We start from the raw sequence: 23,996 nt of genomic DNA on the forward strand, positions 1-23,996 counted from the left end.
TTTGGCCAATAAGATGCATGGTGAAGGAATGATGGAAATGTACCAAATATGGAAAAGACTTAGAATTCATAAAACAATATGACATTTGTTTTATTAAAATGATTTTATTAACAATGTTAGGTTTTTTATGAAGAATGTAGTGTTAATGAGAAGAGTTTGCAGTTAAGACAACCAAGAACGTTCAATAAAGTGGTCTATATCCTATAGAAAGCCCATCGCGGAGCCTATGAATTAGTTAACACATCAGAATAGTATAGAAATGAGCAATACAAACGTATAGGTTACGCAGTAAATACCTGTATGGCAAGGTGAGATGTTTTAAAATCTTTAGACTTAACACTCAGCACGCTGCATTGTTTAGTGAGCGCAATAATCGAATTTAGTTTCAAGGACACATTATAATCCGGTGCCTTCATCTTCATTTCAACTCTTGTCCTTCTTTTAGCGAAAACCGACTTCCCAAAACGCTTCGGGAGCGGATGCCATGTTGGTCAATATGTTGGCGGTGTGGGAAGTTTTTATTATTATTATTATTATTTTAATACTTCATGTGGTGTAGGCCTGCGTTTTTTTATTCGAGTCTAACTGAAAAGGCCATTGTTGCCGGGAAATTTTCTAATCTGGGGATAAAAAAAAAAAAAAAGTCGACATCACATGCTCGGTTTTGGTGGCAACCATGAGCACTGCGAAAGAACGCACATTCCGAAGTGGGATACTGGTGCATTTATACTGGCCAAATGGGGAACGAACGGGCGAGCAAGTTGGCGAACAATCCGGACCAATAACAGACACGGCTTGTTATATATATATATTTACACGACGTATATTCACTTTTGCTTTTTGAGGTAACGCAAATAAAAATAGTTTCCTATATCTTTTGTTGAGGACAGTTCCGTTTACGAAGATGCCATACGGCCAGCGTTCTCTGGTGGTCCTGGCCCTTCTGGGGATATTGTCGGCAATTATGTCCGTCATGTCAGTTATTTTGATTTTCCAGCTCCAAGCACTCCAGGCAAGTTTACAAGAACCATATTCGTTCGGAGCGAGTGAAACGTCGTCGGTTGTGAGGCCGGTTTCCACCGTCCTCTCGGCGTTGTCGCTCACGCTGAATCTGAGCTCAGTTGTTCTCTGTTTGCTGCACAGTTACTTCACAACTGAAATATGGCGAGAAGACGAGCCGCACAGGTACACCACGCACTTTAAACTCAATTAACACTCATGCGTAATTACTATCCATACGTGAGGAATGAGAAAAGAGTGAGATTTATGGAGTCGGTGAGATCTGGACTACATGTTTGTTTCTTCCCCTCAGGGCCGACTGGTTTCTGTTGGATAACCGGGCACTTCGACACGCTGCGATTGGGTCGTTTTGCTTTGGAATTTCTGTTTACTTGGGTGGTAAGTGACGGCTGACTAAAAACAAGATAAAAGCATGCGGGAAAAACTGTAAAGTAGTATATTAACAGATTCAGCATCGCATTCATCGAAATAAATTCAGAACTATTCTTACGTCGTTTCATTTGGGAATTCCGTGCATAAAGCTAGGTTTAAAGTAAAAATGCATTTTTAATTAATAACCATTATAAGCGAGCGTTTGTAGTCAACAACAAAACAGTATTTCAAAACTACTTTGTAGTATTTATACACAATGCGGGCATAATTCCTTGCTTTAAATTCTGATGAAATGCCTTAATAGATGACTTAGCAAAAAAACATGTGTGTACTACTGGGTGACAATGGTATCCAATCGGTATACGTTTCATCCAATCAGCGAGGTATACGTTTCATCCGATCAGAAAAGGTCAGACGGAATCAGCTTCATCTAGTCACCCAAAGTCCATTCTGTAACAGTCCATATGGAAATAGATCTTTATATCCCAGAATTCTGCTTCTCACAAGCATCCTTGATTACACCAGGATCCACAGCCCCTTTTCTGCAGAAAAGCAAATAGATACACAATGAATAATAATGAACAATTAATTAAACACATTCAAACATTAGAATGCAGCTGTACACAGTATGTCATGTTTTTTTTCCTTTCTTGATCATTTTCTCTCTAAATCCACAGCTATGTCGATTTACATGCTGTTGGTCTTTGAGATCGAGACGGGAATAGCCAGCGTGTGTGTGCTGTCCTCCGGTGTAGTGGTGCTGCTGGTTATAGTCACACACTCGCTCATCAAGGCCGCACGAATACATGAGCAATACCGCAACCAGCACATCAACACCGTCTTCAAGAATGACCCCGAGTGCGGGCCTGGCGTCCACACACCAGAGCGTGCAAGGTCATCCCGACAAACCAGCGTGCCACGTCAGTTCTACCAATCCTCGCCCGAGCCCACGCAACAGAACGCACAGCCTAACTCCCCATTCGGGCAATACAGTGAAAGAGAGGCCCGCAACGAGATCAGGAGCGTACAGACAAACAAGCCCCTGTCTGCCGAATCTGGCCTGCTACAGGCGCAGGCAAAGCCCTGGAACGGTGTGACCAACGAGATGAGAACTGTGCTGGCTCGCAAAGCCACAGGCAAGGACTCAACGTTAGTGTGAGTGGCGTTATTGTAAGCACCGGCTGGATTTCAGATGAATGCATTACAAAAATGCTGTACTGTTAACTGTACACTATTATTATTACTGGAGAATTCAGTACACCAGTGTAATCCCAAGTCCCAGACAGGTCCTTCTTTTCTGTAGTGCTTCAGATTTTGCCTAACTTGACAAGCATAGTTAAACCCTTAAAAGGTTACTTAATTGAGTCCAATTGATACAAGTGTGTTAGCCAATGTAAACACTATAACCGTCAGCAGTGTAGATTGGAGCTACTACTGTGAACTATCCATCCAACCATCCTGAAATGTTGCCAGATTGTTTATTCAAAGAAAAATAAATATAAATATAAAAATAAATTGTATGCCACTCTTGAAGCTAGATGCACTGAAATGGTTTTTATCCTACAATTGAAACATTTTAAAATTTGTAGTTATTCACATTTTTGTATTAATTTTTATCTGGGTATTTTCTACATTACTGGTTGCTGATTTAATCAAAATTTATAAATGACAATTTATAAATTCAGAGATGTGCAGCATTGATAAGGAGAATTGTAATTAAAATATCCTTCTAAAATGTGCTTAAAGCCTAAATAGAATATCTAAACAATGCCTGACATTTCATTGGCGAGTCAATCACATACAATTATTTTGTCTTGGGTAACAATAGTAAGAAAAGACACTGGGTTGGTTCAGCATAGTTCACACAGCAGAAGTACTGAACAAAATAGATTGTGCGAGTGTATTATTTATATATATATATATATATATATATATATAATCAAAGTATTATTCAAGCAAGCAGGACTAACCTTGGCTATGAATTTCCATATGTCAAGATGATGTGGAAGATGCATGTGTTGGAGAATCACTGTAATTGGATGCAGGCTTCATACTACTAAAGCAGCATGAATTGATCAAATAAATAATAATTACGCAAATCAGTTAACCAATTAAGCATGTAATAAAATGGTGCATGCTCTACAGTCGTTAGCGCTTAGTGGGAAAATAACAGAAATAACGAAAAATGACAATGAAAACATTTTGCAAACCAAAACAGCTGCAATGCCATACTGCCTACTGATGGCGGTGAGAAAGTGTTCATGTAATGATGAACCGTGAGCCTGTTTGAACAGGGATGTGGTGAAAGAGGGTTTTTGTTTTTGTTTTATTTCACTGTTTGCAAGCAGCGGTGACCGTGTGCACTACCTGCGTCCTTGAGAACTGCAGATCTTCTCTCTCATTGTGATGGCTTGTTTGAGTAGTCCGTCAATGCTTTTAAAGTAGAGGCTACTGTTGACCATGCTTTTCACAGCGCTGCAAATGCAATTAGTACGTTACATGTGTACATGTCTGTGTGTATATATGTCTGCACTGTCAGATCATTAAAAAAATACCTGCACGCATACTCCACTGTATAAATGGCTCCCTGACTCTGTTCCTCCCAGCTCTGCATGTCTGTCTATATAGAGAGATCGTCAGTTAGCTGTTAAAAACCCAGACAACTGTGCAGTCTGACATTCTAGGGGTATTCACAGGTCCACAATGAAACTAATGCAGCAGGTGGAGTTCTTGCAGTTAGGAAAGTAACGTCATTTTAACGAAACACAGAGACAACAACATATTACACGCCAAAAACAGACTGTAATGTAACTTTAAAACTGCATGTAAACGACTTAACGTGAAAGATTTTCGAGCAGCCCCACCTTGTGTTGTACCAACTCTGGCAGTGATCGCCGGACGTGCTCTTGTAACCGATAGAGAGCTATGGACGGTTCATTGGCCAAAACGTACATGCTCTCGGTGAATTTATCCGTTACTGCAAATAAAACACGTTTCATTGTGGCTGACTGTCGTTGAGTCGCATGACTTCGTACACAGCTTGGAGACAAATTCGCATTAACGTTAGCTAGCTGGGTTAGATTAGAAAAATAAAGCAATTTACAAGCTCATGACAAATATATAAATAAATACAGTTTGATACATTACCTCGTTTCACTTTCAATTGCATCTCCTGATCATCCATTTTATACAAACTCCGACGCTATGATAATGTTGGGATATATTCGCTAAATGTTTTATTTACGCCCATATAGGGGTTGCGCTATTACCCGTGTGCATCTGTAATAGTCTTCCGGTATATATTTATCACCCAGCATGTAGTTCCGAGCTGTTTTAAAGGTTTGACTGTAAAATAAAAAGCACACGGTGTGAAGACCAGACAACCACAATAGCTAAAGAATAACTTCACATTTTGTCTTTTTAACAACATTTCATTAAAAGTATAAGAAAAAACTTTAAACAGCAAAATCAACGCACCTTAAAATAATGTCGTCTCTTTTAGTTTCACTTTTGCTAGCAGGAAATAAAAGCAGACAAATTTACTTTAACGAGTGACTACTGTCCTAATATTCCCCCAGACTCGGATTAGACAGGGTCGTTGAGTTCCGGTAAGATAACATGACTCATGCATTTTAGTTTTAGTTTGTTACATTGGCCAACATACATATATACATGTATATACTTATTACAATATAGATTCCAAGCTGATTGTGTGCTACATTGTTGCATTCTCTTGTTAAAACAGGTGTTATGGTAAACCAGAATGGACAACAAAACAGATGAGGGTGCGCTGAATCACTCCACCACTCTTACAAATAAACAACGGGGGAACGAGACCACTGTGCGCCCGGCCACCCTAGACAGTAAGTGCCTAGTGCTCAAGTCTGGGATTCAGCCTTTGCACTACGCCCTTGTATATTTTACATTAAGTGGAGCTCAAGCACAAACGATTTAGCTCGTCTGATTTAAATAAGTTATAACACACAGCCTACTTTTCCCGTTAGATCTCTCCATTCATCAACTGGCTGCTCACGGAGACCTGACACAAGTAAAGACGCAGCTCACATGTGGTAAGCAGCTCCGTGTCAACACACCTTCCACAGGTCAATGGCAACCGTGTGGTGCTGTAGTCAAATACACGAGAATATACGTGGTTGTGTTTGCAGACTGGTCCCTGTTAAACAGTCAGGATGAGCGGGGCTTCACGCCGCTTATATGGGCCGCAGCGTTTGGGGAGATGGAAATGGTCCAGTTTCTCCTTGAGAAGGTGAACCACTCAGCCAAGACTTGCGTTCGTGTGGCTTCATGCGGAACGTGTCAGAAAAAAACGTGTTGTTTTAAAACCAGGGAGCTGATCCAAAAACATTTGCACGGGAGAGAGAAAGTGCCTTGTCTTTAGCCAGCGCCGGTGGATTCGCGGACATCGTGGGGATCCTTTTGAAACATGAAGTTGACGTCGACTCCTACGACTGGGTACGTAGTTGCATCGCAACACAACGAATGAAACGCAGCACTATAACATACTGAAGAACATCATATAACAAGATTTTTCTTTTCAGAACGGTGGCACGCCTCTTCTTTACGCAGTTCGTGGCAATCATATGAAATGCGTAGAAGCTCTTTTAAGTAAGCTTTTTTAAGAGTTAAAATGTTTTAATGTTTTTAAGTAATGTCACATAATGCAATGTGTACAATCGTCTCTGTTTAGGACATGGTGCAGACATTACATTTGAAGCGGACTCTGGATATAGTCCAGTGGCCCTTGCCGTTGCTCTTGGTTACAGAAAAAGCAAGTATCACAGATATCCAATAATCATCAAATGCACTGACATGACCCTTTATAGAAGTTATTTAATAACCCATCTTGTAGCCTGGTAATACATAACTTTATATGTCTCATCTGACTGACACCAATATCTGCTCTTTTTAGTGCAAAAGTTGCTTGAAGATCATATTTTAAACCTCTTAAGATGATCTCGATCTGGATGTACAAGAACAAACTGACCACAATGTGCATGTTTTTACTTTTTTAATAAAAATAGTTACAAGCCTTCTTTATACTTTGATTTGAGAGCCATTCATAAAGTTTCACTATGAGTGAACAGTAATATTTGACCCCCAGTATAATACTGAGTGAAAAACAATATACCATTTAATATAAAAAATGTTACAAAACCCTCACAACCAGTCCATCACACAAGCCGCCAGTCCACGAGCCGACTGCTGTTCACTTGGCTTCCTGGTCCTCTCGTTTTAAGACTACAGATCCTGTTTTCCCAGGATGTCTAAAGAGTAAACAATTATTCTTCCAAAAAAGTCTGAACTGTTTTGAAATACTAACTTAAGCTTCTGCACCACAGGGGCATCCTGGGAAATGGGAAAGCTGTGGGTGAGGAATCAAGGCTATAATACATACAAGGGAGGAGTCAGAGATGTGCCCTCTCTGGACATGAACCACCCTTCAGACACTGGGCTATGTACTTCCCTTTCTTAAACACTGCAAACTCTTAAAATTGAAGAAAAAATACAATTAATCAATTTAATTACAGGTTACAGACATGATGTCAAAGTAAAAAATTTAGCAAATCCACAAATGTAATAATTAGTACATCACGTTAAAATGCTCAGAGTAGGCTGTGCAAAGTTTAGAAGGATATCTGTAGAGAGTTGTTGTCTTCTGGATAGAAGTCCAGAATGCGTTCAAGAACTCCCTCTTTGCTACAGCCTAGGGCAGAGAAAATGAGAAACGGGCTGATAGTGTTAATGGTATTAACACGGTTGATCATAGCTATGGGCATTGCTGACACACTACTGGGGCTCGGACAACAGGCTACGAGAGGTGAGTGACAAAGGTCTGCAGAGATCGTGATTTAAATATGTAAATAATAGATATGCACCTTCTAACTTGCAAGATTTCCCTGAAAATCCCCCTTGGAATTGCAGTCTGAGCTCAGACACTTTCACTGGCGCAGGAAACTCCAGCAGTACCCACTGGGATTCTCCCTGTGAATGAAAGAACAACGCTGAAACAAGCCGCGAATACATATTAAACTTAATAACTATAATAGCTTAATTTTAATGTCTTTGATAAGTTTCGTTACCTGGTCAGAATTCCAACATGTGTCCTCATTAGGATCAAACATGAATTGTTTGCCGAACTGTTTGACATCTCTATTCAAAACAGAACTAACCCTGTTGAATATAATCAAGATGGAAATCAAAGATGGACATCATACAAATAGTAATTTGCTCACATATTACATTGAATAAAACAACCATCGCTTCTCTACCTGCAATGTGTATTACTACAAAGCACCGACACAGCCATGATTAGTTTGAACTTTCACCTGCGGCCAAAATGCCGACAAACGTTGTGTTTTTACGACATCTTGTGCATCGGGTAATTTTGATGAGCAACCGCTAGGTGGCGGTGTTGTTTGGTAAATAAAGGGGATCTGGCGAGCTCCAGAAAAGACCAGCCATGCCCTAGCAAATGACCGGTTTTTATGAGGCAGTCAGTGATAACGAACGCAATACGTTTTACAGCACTACGTACACTTTAGTTGCTGTGAACACGAAATGATTTTAATTTCATTTCAATACTTCACTGATACTTGGTTTAAGCCGGATATAATAAATTGTGTCATTAATGTCGTTTTGGATGTCCAAAAAATGTCATTTTGGTGATTGGGTTTCCACCTATGAGAATAATAATGTTGCTGCCTAATGTGTTAGAAGAACTGAGAGTGTATTATTTTTGCCTGTTTAGTTGGTTGTGGGTTTTGACACCGTGTTTGTTCTGAGGAGTATTTGATGAGCTGTTCGAGGGCACATCTGCTCGCGCGGGAGCAATTAGTCGCGTGCCTCTGTTCTTCTCGTCTCCTGGCACGCAGCGAGCACGTCCCTCGCGCTGAAATTTTCCGCCACAGTTTGAATGAGGTTTTTAATTAAACCATTAAGAAACAAAGCGTTTGCACAATATGGTTGGCTGCCTCCATTACAAACCGTAATCAGTTGTAATTTATTCGTTTACAACAGCAAGAAACGGATTTCAGTCATTATCTTCTTTTTCCTGTGCTCGCAGGTTTAGAGTAGACATCCATTTGTGCTGTGTACCCAGAGGAATAGGCGACGTGTTACCCTGTGCACTAAATTACTGGTCAGATGGACTGACAGAGAAAGAAAGATTGACAAAATAGTACCTTCCCGCTAATGTTGTAATTGCCTATTTGGGGTATCTTTGTAGTGCCTTGGAAGGTCTTCGGTCTTTCTTAGTGATACTGATTATCTAATTAGCAGGCAATTTTGAAAACTACCTTCTGGGGTGTCATAAAACTATCTCCAAGGCTCTTTAGGCTTTTTAAAGTACCTTTGGAGCAGGATCTTTTAAGATTTTTAAAAATTGCATTGTAGATCCTTGCCCTTATACCTGCAAGCAACAAACCCATGTCTTTTATAGGAGAGTGTCAACCTCAGTTGTTTCCACAGTTCATCTCAGGACTGGTGGAGGATTCCAGTCCTGTTCGCAGTACATGCATCAGCAGGGTTTATGAAGTGTGACTAGTCCCATTTAGAAACACACTTGAGTAAGCTCCAAACTGCCCAAGAGGGGAGTTGCTAACAGTCCTACGTGGACAAAAATCAAATCAGCCTTTAACTGGAACAAACTTCAAAATGTTCAAAAATATAATTGTATGCATATTAAGTATAAAATAAGTATGGTCCTTTTTGTTTTTGCCATTTAAATAAAATCCTGTAATAAATGAAATAAATAGTTATGTCTTGTTTAGCAAGCCTAATGATCAAAATTTATTGTTGAATATACTGAATGTTGAAATGGGGGGTGTTCTGTAATGAACTGTGAGTAACAGGGATAAGAATATTTTAAAGTCTTCAGAGCTGTTAGGATACCTGAATTTCAACCACAGTCTAACCCTGCAAATTGCATTTACTGCCATTATAGTAAAATAGCATCCCTAATTAGGAGAATTCAATCTCATTAGTGCTCACTTACACTGACTGTGACAGCAGGGAGCTGTGTGTGTGTGTGTGTGTGAGAGAGAGAGAGAGAGAGAGAGAGAATGTGTTTGCTGACTGGTCCCCTTGAGGAATGCTCAGGCATTTTTTTAAACAAAATTGCATCTTTTGTTTCTGTTCTGTTTTGTTTTGGTTACATTTATGTGTAGGCATTACATTATTTATCTACAAACGTCTTCAGAAATATTCCTCAGAGATAGTAGTAAAAGATTGTGTGTGTGTGTGTGTGTGTGTGTGTGTTGGTTGTGTTGTTTTATATGCTGATAAAGTGCTGCTAGGCCATGGTGTTACAGTCATACTGCACAGACCACACCATAATTGGACTTCAAGAACCTACTCCTATTCGAACTACATACACCTGTGTGTGTGTGTGTGTGTGTGTGTGTGTGTGTGTGTGTGTGTGTGTGTGTGTGTGTGTGTGTTTGTGTGTGTGTGTGTGTGTGTGTGTGTGTGTGTGTGTGTGTGTGTGTGTGTGTGTGTGTGTGTGTGTGTGAAGAGTTTGGGTGTGATGTCCCCTCCACTGGCTGCCAAAAGAATATCAAGAATGTATCTGCTCTAGTTTAGTATTATCAAAGCCAGGTGAATTCCTTAACAGTACCCAGTTCCATACAATAAATGATCCAATCACCATGTAAATCCAATTAAAAATTTTGACTTGAAATGTAGTGTTCCTCATTTTACCTCATGTAATGGACACAGCTAAAAGCATAGCATGTTCAACGCAAACCATAATGAAGCCTAATTAGACCCCATTTTTTGAAGGTGTGAAGTCTAGCAATTCAGTAGTCTGTGGTTCCCAATTACATTCACATTCACTGTGGAGAAATATTCCTTACCATCATAGATTGGAGAAATGGAGCCCTGTGTTTGAAATTCCAGTTGACATGTGTGACAGAAATTATTGATCAGATCATGTTTAGTTATTATAAGAGATCATTATGAACTTTATGATTTAGTATTTAGTTCATTCTGACTAAGCAGAAGGACTACAATAATGAAGTAGTGTGATTCAGTGTAACCATGTTTAGTTCATATTATGCATGTGTGCTATACTGTGACCCAGGTCAGGGAGAGTGCTGAGGGTAAGAGCACTCTGTTAACTGGTAGTCACTAGACTACTAGTCTTGGGTCATTTAGCTTTCTCTGTGTTCAACTGATACATCAGTTGCTTCCGCTAACTCTAGGGAAGTCCATATTAGGAGATACACACATGTGAGACAAAGTAGCCTGCTGGACGTTTATGTTTTGGAACATGCTGTGCTAAAGATAACCTGCTTGTTAGAACTGCTGAATTGTGTTTAAGATTGTATATAAGCAGGGGGACTGTCCCCCTGCCTTCAGAGTTGTCATGCTTGAATGAGACTCTCATGTCTGTGTCTGTCTTTGTCCCATTTATATATTCATATTTTTGTAATAAATTATTCATTAATCATTAATCATTTAACCACGTCCTCATCCATTTCCAGAAAATTTCCACGACACTTGTAAGGGTAGAATTTGCAGTTATAATGGTAAGGCAAATTTCTTTTATTCTTGTGTTGTACATGGTTTACATGGTTGAAGTGAGTTGGCGTGACACTGTTTTTGTATGAGTATTACTGAGTATTTAATAGTGCTTCTCTACCTTATTTGTTTCTTTCAATGTATGAGTTTATCTCAGAGTCTCAGTCAAAGTGCATATTTCTAACTTCCTCGTATAAGTCTGTCCTTACGTATGAGAGACATGACTTGAAGAATTGGTCTGAGTGTGTTTTAATAACATGTACTTTTGAGAACATACCCCTGAGTTAACCCAGCCATTTAAACCACTGCTGACATTTGGGATAAAGTGGATGGATCAATAGTGTGGAAATGTCACTGGCTGGAGAACTGCACCATGAAGGATGGAGAATGATCTGTAAGTACATCCCATAATCCATCCATCCATCCATCCATCCATCCATCCATCTATCTATCTATCTATCTATCTATCTATCTATCTATCTATCTATCTATCTATCTATCTATCTATCTATCTATCTATCTATCTATCTATCTATGATGCAGTCCAATGGGGTCTTTCAATAATTGATGTACATTGGCATGGCTAGACAGTACCCTTATGAAATCTAATGTTATCCAGTTATTCTAAACATCACTATGTTTAAGCATGGCTTCAACTGATAGTCTTAGTAATATGGGCTTTGCAAATCAGATGACATGGAACAGAATAAGAGTGAAAACCCGATTCCCCTTTCTTTGACGCTGTTGTGAGATTTAAATAGTTTCACAGGGTTTTAGAAAAGGGCATTGTGAGTTGGACAAAGTTGCTGACTCACCATTTTACCATATAAACTTTAACTTCATCCTTGGCTCAATACAAGACAGAGAGATATGCACAGATGGGCCTGTTAAAAAAACATGTGCTACAGTGACTCATGTAAGACCGCTTTCTCACAGAAATGTTTGAGTTAATCTGAGAGTTAATCTGAAAGTGCTCCAAGGCGATTCACTGTGCAGAGCAGAATTGCAGTTATTAAGAAGTATCACAGTTGTCTAATCTTATTTTAAATAAGACAAACAGGGCTTTAGATGAATATATCTGTCCCTATATTTAGGATAATTTCTTTGCCTTTAGCCTGCATTATTGCTTTGCATTTTTGTTGTAAATATTATACATCCTCAATCGAGGGCTTTAATTTGTTTATATGGACAAACACATAAGGGCACAGTCCCCATAGCAACAAGGGACAGTTTCTCACAGCTGCTATGATACCATGTGCCCTTTGATAACATTTCAGACATTTCATACATGGTTATAAGTACTGTCTGAGCGACAGTGTGTGCATGTGTGTGTGTTGGTGTTGGTGGTGGGGGGTGGGATATATGTCTCACCACTGATTGCCCTGAAAGAGCCTTGAAATGTCTCTTATTTTCTATTCTCAGTGTCTGGTACACAGTCTCTCAGGCAAATTCTTGCGCAGTTGCCAAGTAAGCACAGTTGTCCAAGGTCCATGTAAATTAGGACAGGGTCAAGACTGAGTCTGGACTCCTAAATGTCATGCATTTGAATTTTTTTTTTTTGTGTGACAATGCGAAATATGCCTTTCTGGGTAATAGATCAGGCATAGGGAGAGGCTTAGCAATAGCATTAGCATTAAAGTGCAACGTTCTAATTAATGGCCGACTCTGGTTGTGTGGCCTTTGATATGGTGAGCTGTCTTTTCTTTCAAAGGCACAATTTAGACAAACATTGCTGAGATGTGATGCCTGTGCCTGTCTCCCATGTCATTAAGAGCCACGTAAACCTCCTCAGGCCATGCACACATTCTTCCTGAGGAACTCTTTTGATTAGCAGAGAACCAAGCAGCACACACTTGGCTAGCAAAAACATGGATGAAAGTAACACACATCCTTAACATTCTTTCTTGGTAGCATCAAATGCTCCAGTAATAATGTGTGTGGAAAACAAATAAATAAAGCAGTTGAGCGTCGGAAAGGTAAGGTCATACTGGACGTGGATATTCCATTTCACAGAGGTTTGTTGACATTATAGCCAGGAGAGTTTTACTGTTGAAAACAAAGAAAAGAAAAACACAACTGGACACTAGCACACATTAGACTAATGTATTCTTATCTTCAGTGGATAGTTACCCCAAAATAGCACAAGATAGTACAGAAATTATCTTTGAAGTCCACTGAGAGTGTTCATGTTGAGGCCATTTGCTAAACAGTCAAAATGCTTTGAGTCGGTACAAGTCTGTAGACCGTTGAGAAGCCAGGACCTCCACCCAACAATCAGGACCCCACCCTGTAGCATGGCACTCACCTGTACGCTAACATTCATGAATACTCATGCTATTGAAATCTTACTTTTCATTTTTATGTGGGTTCACATCATTGTTTGTTCAAAACATTTTAGTTCAATGATCAGGAAAAATGTTTTCTTTTTGTCAGTGCGTTGAGCAAATTCCTAACGCTCAACGCTACACTGCAGGCAGTGTGAATAAGTGCTGTTGTGGAATCAAGCAGAGAGAGGGAAGTATTAAGAAAACTGTTTTCCTGACATGGCCTTTTACACAGTGAAAAAAGTCCAGATTTGGTCGTATTTTTGTTTGAGTACTGAAAACCCCTTGGGTTGTTGAATGTCTTTCTCTGCTTGTCTCCTGCTCTTGTGTGTAATGTTTATGGTTAGTGTATTGGGCTGAGAGGTCTTGATTGTAACACCCAAGCCATTAAAAGTCATGACTGGAAAATGCATCACTTCTACCTTGTGTCAGCTAACTAACAGAGATAGTTACTTATGTTAGAGGCCAAATAAGGCGGGCTTTGGCCTATGGAGGTGCCCCACCACCCTGGGGCAGCAGGGTTGTCTGATGTCATTCACTGCAAGGTCTGTAAGGTCAGTCTGGTAAATGGACAGTAAAAGGCACAGCATGTTCTTTACATCCTGCTTTTTAAGACAGACTCTAATCTGACTCTAGCATGACTCTAATCTGACTCCAACACGACTCTAAACTGACTCTAGCGTGACTTTAATCTGACTCCAACCTGACTCTAATCTGACTCCAACCTGACTCTAATCTGACTCTAATCTGACTCTAGCCTGACTCCAATCTGACTCTAGCCTGACTCTAATCTGACTCTAATCTGACTCCAACCTGACTCTAGCCTGACTCTAATCTGTGGAGACTCACTCTTATGGGACACTGTGGTACACAGTCATACTTTTTACCCACAAACCGCAAAATTCAAGGCAGTATTTGGGGTTTGCAGGGTCTTTTTCTTTGACACCATTTGCAGATGACCGTTGATGCTGGTATGTCCTCATGGTGGCAATGAAACGAATAGATGGTAGTCAAAGGTAGTAAGGACAGTAGCTACATCACAGAGTGCTACTGCTGTTGAAGCTAAGTATCATGAGATCTTCATTTCCAAGATGCCAGTCAGTCTGGTTGACAAGGTGCTAGGATTCAGTCTTCGTGGTTTCTTCTTTGACATATCACTGTTTTTCTGTGAATCCATTTAATGTTTTCAGTAATATTTTCTGGTGACAGCATACAACACAACCCAGCCTCAAGGACAATCTTTCTTACAGATGTTGTCTCGGCCCAGAACTATGGGAAGGAACAAGGTTTACGCAGTGGGTTCGTCTGTCGGTTATTGTATTCCAGACCTACATACACTAGACTGAGTGTCTTTTTATTTTAAGGCACTCTGAACATGTAAATCTTTAGAGCGCATTGCAGCCGACTAGTATCTGTCTCCGTTATCCTGTACTGAGATCAGTTTGACATTGTTTATTATAAGTGGCAGGAGAATAGAACGATCATAGTCATATCCGGAAACATTTGTTCTTTCAGAGGCCAGCAACATCAAGGTTCTGTCCAAGATGCTTTATGTATTTAGCCAGGTGTATATTTTACCTGTTTGGCTATTGCAGAGATGACTAATACACATACTGGTTATTTTATGTCTGCAAACATTTACTTTAATCGCTATTCTTTTGACAGGATTTAAGCTTGATGAAACAATAATATGCAATAAAAATTTCACACCATTGCTCTTATGATTCCCACTGCGTTTTTTGGTACATTGAGTCCACTTAGCATTTTTTCCCCAAGTGATAATGATATTCTCAGCATGCTGTTGGTTTTATGCATGTAGATTTAATTTTTCAGAACTGTTTTTATTATATTTTAGTTTTAGATTTCCAGAACCACAGTGCTCACAGTATAAATTATACTGTGATGTTGTTCTTACTATTTTCAATGAAGAATGTGTTTTGCTCTCGGTTCATAAAGTATTGGCTTGCGATGATACCATTCCATCTTTTGTTTGTATAATAACAGTAAAGTGTTCTGTGATTGCGTTTTTGAGATATGCGTGAAGATTTATATTCCTAGGCTACAAATGTTGATAGTCAATGGGATACTGCAAGGCTAACATACTATTAATTAAGAGATATTGTGTTAGAGAAAACAACCCTCTGCTTTCTGTTGTGCAACTTTTTGGGTACTCTGGATCCATAATTTTGCCCCATGTTTAATCTGCCCCACTTCTTTATGGATTTGCCTCACGCTGGTATAATTGCACCATTCCTAACAGTCTTGTCACCTGTGTAATTATCACATAGAATGGCGAGAAGTCATGTGCCTAGATACCTACGAGATACACTTGTACTTTGAGTTTGATGCTATTCAACTGTAATGGGGAAATATGAAATTGAATCAGGGTCCATTTTTACTGGTACAATCTTGGCTGTATCTCAGCAGTGGTATCTAATTTATCCATTCAAAAATCCAATTATTACACTGACATTCTCTTCTCAAGATGACCATTTAGTTATCTGTCGTAATAAGTAAAAAAGAAAACCACACAAAAGACACGTTACATGGTTCGTGCTGTGGCATGTCTCTCATTTACACTGGGCAGAGGACCTGGTGCTGTTCCTCACTCCTCATCCATTATGGATCAGTCTGGCCCACACCTGAGCGGCTCTCTTTCGCTCTCATTTAGGTCCTCTGCTGACTCTTCTCTATTCTCCACACTCAATGGTCCCTCTGCAGTTCTCACAGAGCCCGTTTACCAAACGCTCGGACGCTGCATCACCGCCTCGGGTTTGTCTTCCTCCCAACCCCCACACTTCTCTCTCTCTCTCTCTCTCTCTCTCTCTCCTCGCATAATTCAACCCCGCCTTCCCCCCATGCCCTTTCACACACACCCGCACACAACACACACACATGCGTGCACACACAGGAATGGCGTGTGACCAAGAACGGATGGACGATTGCCCTTAAGTGCTTGTGTCAGTTGTTTCTGGGTCAGTGAGCAGCGCTGAGGAGGTTGGACCGGCGCCAGAACCCCTGTTGGCCCACAGCACTGGAGGGAAGTCTGAGGGAGGGAGGCCACGCAGCCCAGAGGTGTGCGGTTACACCACAGAATCAGCAAGAGATAAATGGATTAAAAGGAACATGTGTGGATTGGATGAGGGTGATGATTCCCACTCTGAGATTCAAAAGGTTCAATATTATTCACTTCATTATTCATAGTACAATAGGTGTCCCAGTCTAAAGTAGCATACATACAGTCTGTGGACCAGACACTGAGAATAGAGCATTCAATTCTAATGGTCCTCTCTTCGGTTTTAGTACTGTTTACATATGGTAGCACACTGCACATTCCAACCACTGTTAACCTTACAGTACTCCACACTATGAATCTACTCTAATGTGATCTGTGTTAAAAGGGTGCACTTTAAGAGGTGTATAATCCCCCCGCTGTCTGCAGCAGTAATCAATACTCCGGTTCCTCAGATCAAAGTGAAGACCTTTTGTTGCTAGACTGGACTTACTTTAGAATCTCAACATCCGTCTCTTCCATGAATTTTGATAAGGTGCAGGTTTCCTTGGGGAGACGTTTTGTTTCTGTTCATAAATCATTGGGATTGGAGTTCTGTCATGAGTGTTGAGAAAGAATTTGTGAAATGTTTTGTTTTGAGAAAACCTCTAGAACAGGAAGTCTCTGCTGGCGAGTGAGTAAAGGTCTGCCACTATGCTTTTATGAGGAGTGTTATGAAATGCCATTGACTTTTAATCGTTCACTTTGTCACCAGCCAGTGTGATGGAAATTGGCTTTGTTCACATGGTGCCTCGGTTAATATGTGTCTTATTGTTTCTTTGTTTTGATTGAGTCTTGTACTGCACGTCCATGTTTGTAAATATGCTGTCCATTATGAAATGGAATAAGCAGTTTCTAATGTTGCAGTCATTCTTAATTAATGCAGTCATTCTTAATGAATGACTGTTTTGTTAATTGCGGGATGGATATTTGTGCATAGCCATTGTGGTGGTAAATATTGTTATTGTTTAATAATCTCGCTTTTGTCCCTAATGACCCACGGTAATTAACTGAGATACATGATTACAAAATTCAATAAGCCTACTACACTCTAGCAACATTTCAGAACCACGGACAAAGTTCACATTCATCTCGCTTGGGTACATAAATGTGAAGCGAAAACGTCTAATTCTGAGCTGTGTTGTAGTTTGTGTTGTATAAATGTGATAGCGTTTAAGTAATTTCCCCTACGTTTCTACTGTAAACGTGCGTGCAGCTGTGACGAGAAATGAGTGAACGAGACAGAGGTGGGCGCGTGGGCGTTTATGTGTCATAAAATGTATGTCAGTGGGCCACATCGCTGTCCCTCTGAACAGGTACGTTATATCTCCAGGGACATCATTATTCTGTCGTGAAAGAAGTAGGCAGGTCGGCCACAGCCATTTGGGATCCACTTGTATTAAAATGATTTTCCCAAATATGTTGTCTTTATGATAATGTCTGTACATTATCTATAAAATTCATACTGACAATGACTCGGCGTTTTGTAAACCCAATCTTTTGATGGAGATAAGCAATTTAAAAAAACAAATGAATAAAATAAAATAAATGATGAAAAACATATTTGAAATTATCTGAGCAAGACAAAATACTGATGAACTGGAATTTCATTAGGGTTTTATCTTTTTGCCTACATTGTTTTGCTACTTTTCAGTTTGTTTGCTGAACTTTAAAGAGGGTTAGCAATATGCATTTTTATGTATAACTGAACCGAAATACCTCGCTCAAATATAAATAATTCACAGATTAAATGCGTGGAGTTGAAGCCACGACTGACTATCGTACTCATTATACAGAGGTTCTCCAGAATTTTAGGCACAATAAATACTCTGTAAAATGTCAGAAGAGGAATATGTAATAATTCTGCACTGTAAAATGAAGTCTCCCTGCCATCCCCCACCCCAGAACCACAGAACGCTGCCAGTCTCAAAACGCCCACGGGCTCTCTGCATCAACGCTATATTCCGTACCTCGCTCAGCTGGTTTAAAATCGGGGTGGGTGGGGGGGGGGGGGGTGTTTGGAGGTGGGGGTGGGGGGGTGCATGTACTCCGAGGGCGGTGAGCCTCCACGCGCGCTTTTGTTCAGCATCTCCTCGCGACCGGAGAAAGTGAGAGGCGCTTCACTCTCTTCTCTCCTTCCCTTCTGCACGGGCGGGTGGCCAGACGCTCACTGTCGAGAAACAGAGAGAGTCTGCGTTTGTGCAGAACAGACTAGAAGAAATCACATTTTCAAAAGATACAGCGCTTTACATATTTTGATGGTTTACCTCCGCTACGGTGACACGCAGAAGAGCGACGGAACACCTGCGCCGAACAGAAGGAGCGGTTCCTCTGGAGCGGAGCCACATTCCTCTGCACCTAGAGACGTCAGGCGCGGGTATCTCTGACAAGGTTAGAGTCATTTTATTGTGTTTAACTATCGCGCATCTGCTGCACCCTCATCGAATCATATTCCGTAGCAAGCGCTGCGTTTCCTGACCTGGCTGGATTTGAGGAATAAATGTGCCACGAAAGGACAGTCAGTATCTCAAGGAGGACAAAGACTACCTGCAGATTCCGCGTCTCATCTAGCGTTAGGTTACTGGACTCGATCTTTTGTAGATCTTCTAAGATCGATCGTATTTGTGGGTTATGAGCTGGCTGATATGAAATGTTATTATTTTTGAGTATTTCTGTGTTTAACTTACAGTTTCCGTTCACTTAGGGAAATAATTTGAAAGTGTACGATACGGTCTAATGTAAGACCAATTTAGGTCTCTTTTTAATACAGTTCTTCTCTTGGTCCAGCGAGATGACTTTCCACACTATCCAGTTTCCTTTTCTGGGTTTCTTCTTATATGCTCAAATATCTTGTACAGTTATACAAAAAAGCCTCTTTGATTCACGTTCCTTTGACAGTGTGTCTCACTGCAAAAGTTTACTTTTTTTCCTTGGTTAAGCCTCTTGTAACTCTCGCAAGATAAGAGAGTTTTCATCAGCGCGTGTCTGTCAGTGTGAGCATGGGGAGCGCGTGTAGCTATCCAGGTGCATTACATCGTATTTGTGCAGTGTTGATCGTCGTGGTACGGTGGATCGTGTGAAGTTAGACAGGTGGTGAGTGCTGTCAGTCCTGGGCCCATTGCAGTGCCAGTGTGTTGCTAGCGGGAGCAGGAGACAGACCTGATCCACAGTGGCGTTCTGTCGAGGCTGTCTGTGTGTTTTGTCTCTATCTGACTGTATCTGACTTCAGCCCAGGAGTCTCCAGAACAGATAAAAGAACCACACAACATTTGCTCCATCAGCCTGCAACATGTCCACGTATTTGACAAGAAAAGGGGAATGATGTAGAATCTTCTGTGAACTCTCTGTGTACCTGTGTGTGTACCTGAGTTTATGTGCTGTGTGTGTGTGTGTGTGTGTGTGTGTGTGTGTGTGTGTGTGTGTGTGTGTGTGTGTGTGTGTGTGTGTGTGTGTGTGTGTGTGTTTCATTTTATTTGTTGAAAAGCTTCTAAAATAGAGAATAGCAGAGTATTGTGTTTAAAAGAGCTCTAGGGAAATTTCAACCAGCTGTTTGCAGCAAATTGGTTCTATCACCCAGATACATACTCATCCTTCTATCACCCAGATACATACTCATCCTTCTATCACCCAGATACATACTCATCCTTCTATCACCCAGACACATACTCATCCTTCTATCACCCAGATACATACTCATCCTTCTATCACCCAGATACATACTCATCCTTCTATCACCCAGATACATACTCATCCTTCTATCACCCGGATACATACTCATCCTTCTATCACCTGGATACATACTCATCCTTCTATCACCTGGATACATACTCATCCTTCTATCACCTGGATACATACTCATCCTTCTATCACCCAGATACATACTCATCCTTCTATCACCCAGACACATACTCATCCTTCTATCACCCAGATACATACTCATCCTTCTATTACCCAGATACATACTCATCCTTCTATCACCCAGATACATACTCATCCTTCTATCACCCAGATACATACTCATCCTTCTATCACCTGGATACATATTCATCCTTCTATCACCCAGATACATACTCATCCTTCTATCACCCAGATACATACTCATCCTTCTATCACCCAGATACATACTCATCCTTCTATCACCTGGATACATACTCATCCTTCTATCACCTGGATACATACTCATCCTTCTATCACCTGGATATATACTCATCCTTCTATCACCCAGATACATACTCATCCTTCTATTACCTGGATACATACTCATCCTTCTATCACCCAGATACATACTCATCCTTCTTTTACCCAGACACATACTCATCCTTCTATCACCCAGATACATACTCATCCTTCTATCACCCAGATACATATTCATCCTTCTATCACCCAGATACATACTCATCCTTCTATTACCCAGACACATACTCATCCTTCTATCACCCAGATACATACTCATCCTTCTATCACCTGGATACATACTCATCCTTCTATCACCTGGATATATACTCATCCTTCTATCACCCAGATACATACTCATCCTTCTATTACCTGGATACATACTCATCCTTCTATCACCCAGATACATACTCATCCTTCTTTTACCCAGACACATACTCATCCTTCTATCACCCAGATACATACTCATCCTTCTATCACCCAGATACATATTCATCCTTCTATCACCCAGATACATACTCATCCTTCTATTACCCAGACACATACTCATCCTTCTATCACCCAGATACATACTCATCCTTCTATCACCCAGATACATACTCATCCTTCTATCACCCAGATACATACTCATCCTTCTATCACCCAGATACATACTCATCCTTCTATCACCCAGATACATACTAATCCTTCTATTACCTGGATACATACTCATCCTTCTATCACCCAGATACATACTCATCCTTCTATTACCCAGACACATACTCATCCTTCTATCACCCAGTTACATACTCATCCTTCTATCACCTGAATACATACTCATCCTTCTATCACCTGGATACATACTCATCCTTCTATCACCCAGATACATACTCATCCTTCTATCACCTGGATACATACTCATCCTTCTATCACCCAGATACATACTCATCCTTCTATCACCCAGATACATACTCATCCTTCTATCACCCAGATACATACTCATCCTTCTATTACCTGGATACATACTCATCCTTCTATCACCCAGATACATACTCATCCTTCTATTACCCAGACACATACTCATCCTTCTATCACCCAGATACATACTCATCCTTCTATCACCCAGATACATACTCATCCTTCTATCACCCAGATACATATTCATCCTTCTATCACCCAGATACATACTCATCCTTCTATCACCCAGATACATACTCATCCTTCTATCACCCAGATACATACTCATCCTTCTATCACCCAGATACACACTCATCCTTCTATCACCCAGATACATACTCATCCTTCTATTACCCAGACACATACTCATCCTTCTATTACCTGGATACATACTCATCCTTCTATCACCCAGATACATACTCATCCTTCTATTACCCAGATACATACTCATCCTTCTATCACCCAGATACATACTCATCCTTCTATCACCCAGATACATACTCATCCTTCTATTACCCAGACACATACTCATCCTTCTATCACCCAGATACATACTCATCCTTCTATCACCCAGATACATACTCATCCTTCTATTACCCAGACACATACTCATCCTTCTATCACCCAGATACACACTCATCCTTCTATCACCCAGATACATACTCATCCTTCTATTACCCAGACACATACTCATCCTTCTATCACCCAGATACATACTCATCCTTCTATCACCCAGATACATACTCATCCTTCTATCACCTGGATACATACTCATCCTTCTATCACCCAGATACATACTCATATTTTGGTCTCAGTCTGCACACACCTGCTTGCTTCTACTTTATTTTTTTAGTTTCACCAGAGTAGAAATACATTCTCTTCCTCGCCTCTCTCTTTCTCTCTCTCTTTGTCTCTCTCTCTCTCACTCTCTCTTCCCCCTCCCTTTTTGAACACTGGTGAGATCAAACACCTTCTGCCATGTGCATTATTCATCATTTGTTTGATGATACATGTTTTTTGACATCTCTTGAATAAACATGCGAGTGTCTGTAAAACTCCCATTGCTGAACTTCACCATGACATCAGAAACTATCTGCCCCCCCCAACAACAGACACAGCGGTAATCCCGGCCATGTCAGAATCTGTGCTGCCATATTCAGCTTCAGTGTCCATATTCAGCCTCTGTCTTCTGTTTTCAAACACTGTCCTCAAATTGTCAGTGTCTTCGTTTTCACTGCCGTACGCTGGTGCACTCTTCTTTTCCCTTTGCTGGTGTAGCTCGTTGGCGCATTTTATGTCTGCTTTTCCAACATGAATAAACGCCAAAAGACCACCCTTATGTTGTCATTAGAAGGGAGGGGGAAATTGCTTTGGCCTACAAACCCTGTGGTATTGTGCTGTTTTTAGTAGGGTGCTGATTGATTTCCTCGTATTTCAATAATGTCTTTCTGCCTGGCTGCACACAAAGCTTAGCATCAACACTTGTAAGGAGGGGGATGTTGACAGGTGGAATTAAATTTGTACTTGAAAAGCATCCAAACAACCTGACGCCTCTGGATTCCAGGAGATAATGTCCTTGTCGTAAATTAGTATGCGCAGAGCTTAATGGACCAAGTCTACTGTGCGGATGACTAAAAGTACTCAAGAAGCCTGAGCTAGGTACAAAAATGGAGATGTTCCTGCTTAACGTTTGGTCCTGGGAAGACTTCATATAAGTAATGCATGCTGCTTCTGGGCACATGGCAGCTTTTGGAGAAAATGTTTTAATGCGCACATCTAAAGACTCACAGACAGTCTGGGCAAAAAAAGAAACATAAACAACTTAGAAGACAACAGTAAATGCCTGTGCACTGTTTCCAAAATAGAGATTTCCTTCCTCCCCACCAAGAATGATTGTTAACATAATAATAATAATAATAATAATAATAATAATAATAATAATAATAATAATAATAATAATAATAATAATAATAATAATAACATAATAATAATAATAATAACAAGAATGTTACGACCTATCTGGGTAAGTAAGTATCTGCACATGCTAATGTTGTTCCTGTTTTCCTTCTTCATGTATGTCCTGGTGTCATCAGGTTGGTCTTTCAGGATGTTATTTTGAAATTAAGTACTACGGCAACATTTAGAACTATGTACAGGTTTTCTCCACATAGCAGTTTTGTACAAATATGTTGATGCATTTAAAAATATTTAGTGTCTTTATGTGTGTCCGTGTATGCCTCATACTTAATCCATGGTTTGGCATGTTGCTAAACAGCTCATATCTTCGAGTCTCTCACAATCAGAGAGACATTTTCTCATTATGTGTGTGTTCTCACAAAAAAATACTTTAGCCTTGTGACCCAGAGCAGTACATACTTAGCTGTAGTTTGGCCTCTTGTGCAGACAGGGTTCTTCTTTGTTCAATCTATGAATATTCATCAAAGAACAGACCTGAGATTTCATTATTCAAAACAGGCATTTTTATTTGACACCTACTGTGCTTTTTGCTGTATTCATAATAGGGTCACTATAATGGGGTCTAGTGCAACGGGTGATGCAGAAAGTGCATAATGGTGTTT

General features: G+C 40.3%; 5 protein-coding genes across 10 annotated transcripts in view; 3 read left to right on the plus strand and 2 right to left on the minus strand.

Moving 5' to 3' along the window:
- The first annotated feature begins 689 nt into the window (after positions 1-689).
- On the plus strand, positions 690-3,592 carry tmem221 (transmembrane protein 221). The gene is made up of 3 exons (XM_077024207.1): positions 690-1,185; positions 1,313-1,398; positions 2,070-3,592. The coding sequence occupies exons 1-3, from the start codon at positions 905-907 to the stop codon at positions 2,549-2,551; spliced, it is 849 nt and encodes a 282-aa protein (XP_076880322.1). The 5' UTR covers positions 690-904; the 3' UTR covers positions 2,552-3,592.
- borcs8 (BLOC-1 related complex subunit 8) lies at positions 1,005-5,457 on the minus strand. Of its 3 annotated transcripts, XM_077024214.1 has the most exons (8): positions 5,385-5,457; positions 4,870-4,905; positions 4,540-4,737; positions 4,257-4,369; positions 3,948-4,012; positions 3,760-3,867; positions 3,363-3,445; positions 1,005-1,934 (listed from the first exon to the last, which is right to left on the minus strand). In XM_077024214.1, the coding sequence occupies exons 3-7, from the start codon at positions 4,574-4,576 to the stop codon at positions 3,385-3,387; spliced, it is 384 nt and encodes a 127-aa protein (XP_076880329.1). In that variant the 5' UTR covers positions 4,577-4,737; positions 4,870-4,905; positions 5,385-5,457; the 3' UTR covers positions 1,005-1,934; positions 3,363-3,384. The 3 variants fall into 3 exon arrangements, with proteins under 3 accessions (XP_076880329.1, XP_076880327.1, XP_076880328.1); XM_077024212.1 differs by lacking the exon at positions 5,385-5,457 and having other exon boundaries at positions 3,363-3,448; XM_077024213.1 differs by lacking the exons at positions 3,363-3,445; positions 5,385-5,457.
- Positions 4,732-6,886, plus strand: rfxank (regulatory factor X-associated ankyrin-containing protein). 2 transcript variants are annotated; one of them, XM_077024208.1, is made up of 8 exons: positions 4,732-5,000; positions 5,138-5,255; positions 5,397-5,462; positions 5,559-5,659; positions 5,740-5,865; positions 5,952-6,018; positions 6,101-6,181; positions 6,753-6,886. In XM_077024208.1, exons 2-8 carry the CDS (start codon positions 5,156-5,158, stop codon positions 6,884-6,886), a joined length of 675 nt encoding a protein of 224 aa, XP_076880323.1. In that variant the 5' UTR covers positions 4,732-5,000; positions 5,138-5,155. The 2 variants fall into 2 exon arrangements, with proteins under 2 accessions (XP_076880323.1, XP_076880324.1); XM_077024209.1 differs by lacking the exon at positions 6,753-6,886 and adding an exon at positions 6,323-6,467 and having other exon boundaries at positions 4,735-5,000.
- nr2c2ap (nuclear receptor 2C2-associated protein) lies at positions 6,405-7,808 on the minus strand. Of its 2 annotated transcripts, XM_077024210.1 has the most exons (5): positions 7,683-7,808; positions 7,494-7,584; positions 7,290-7,395; positions 7,049-7,117; positions 6,405-6,776 (listed from the first exon to the last, which is right to left on the minus strand). In XM_077024210.1, exons 1-5 carry the CDS (start codon positions 7,718-7,720, stop codon positions 6,652-6,654), a joined length of 429 nt encoding a protein of 142 aa, XP_076880325.1. In that variant the 5' UTR covers positions 7,721-7,808; the 3' UTR covers positions 6,405-6,651. The 2 variants fall into 2 exon arrangements, with proteins under 2 accessions (XP_076880325.1, XP_076880326.1); XM_077024211.1 differs by having other exon boundaries at positions 6,405-7,117.
- A 10,570-nt stretch (positions 7,809-18,378) lies between these two features.
- The window catches only part of ncanb (neurocan b), a 92,517-nt gene continuing 86,899 nt past the window's right edge, over positions 18,379-23,996 (plus strand). For both annotated transcript variants that reach the window (XM_077024215.1, XM_077024216.1), the window contains exon 1: positions 18,379-18,699. The gene's annotated coding sequence lies outside the window, so the exon portion shown is untranslated. The remainder of the gene's footprint in view (positions 18,700-23,996) is intronic.

Source organism: Brachyhypopomus gauderio, chromosome 12 (genome assembly GCF_052324685.1).
Source record: "Brachyhypopomus gauderio isolate BG-103 chromosome 12, BGAUD_0.2, whole genome shotgun sequence".
NCBI classification, from domain to species: domain Eukaryota; kingdom Metazoa; phylum Chordata; class Actinopteri; order Gymnotiformes; family Hypopomidae; genus Brachyhypopomus; species Brachyhypopomus gauderio.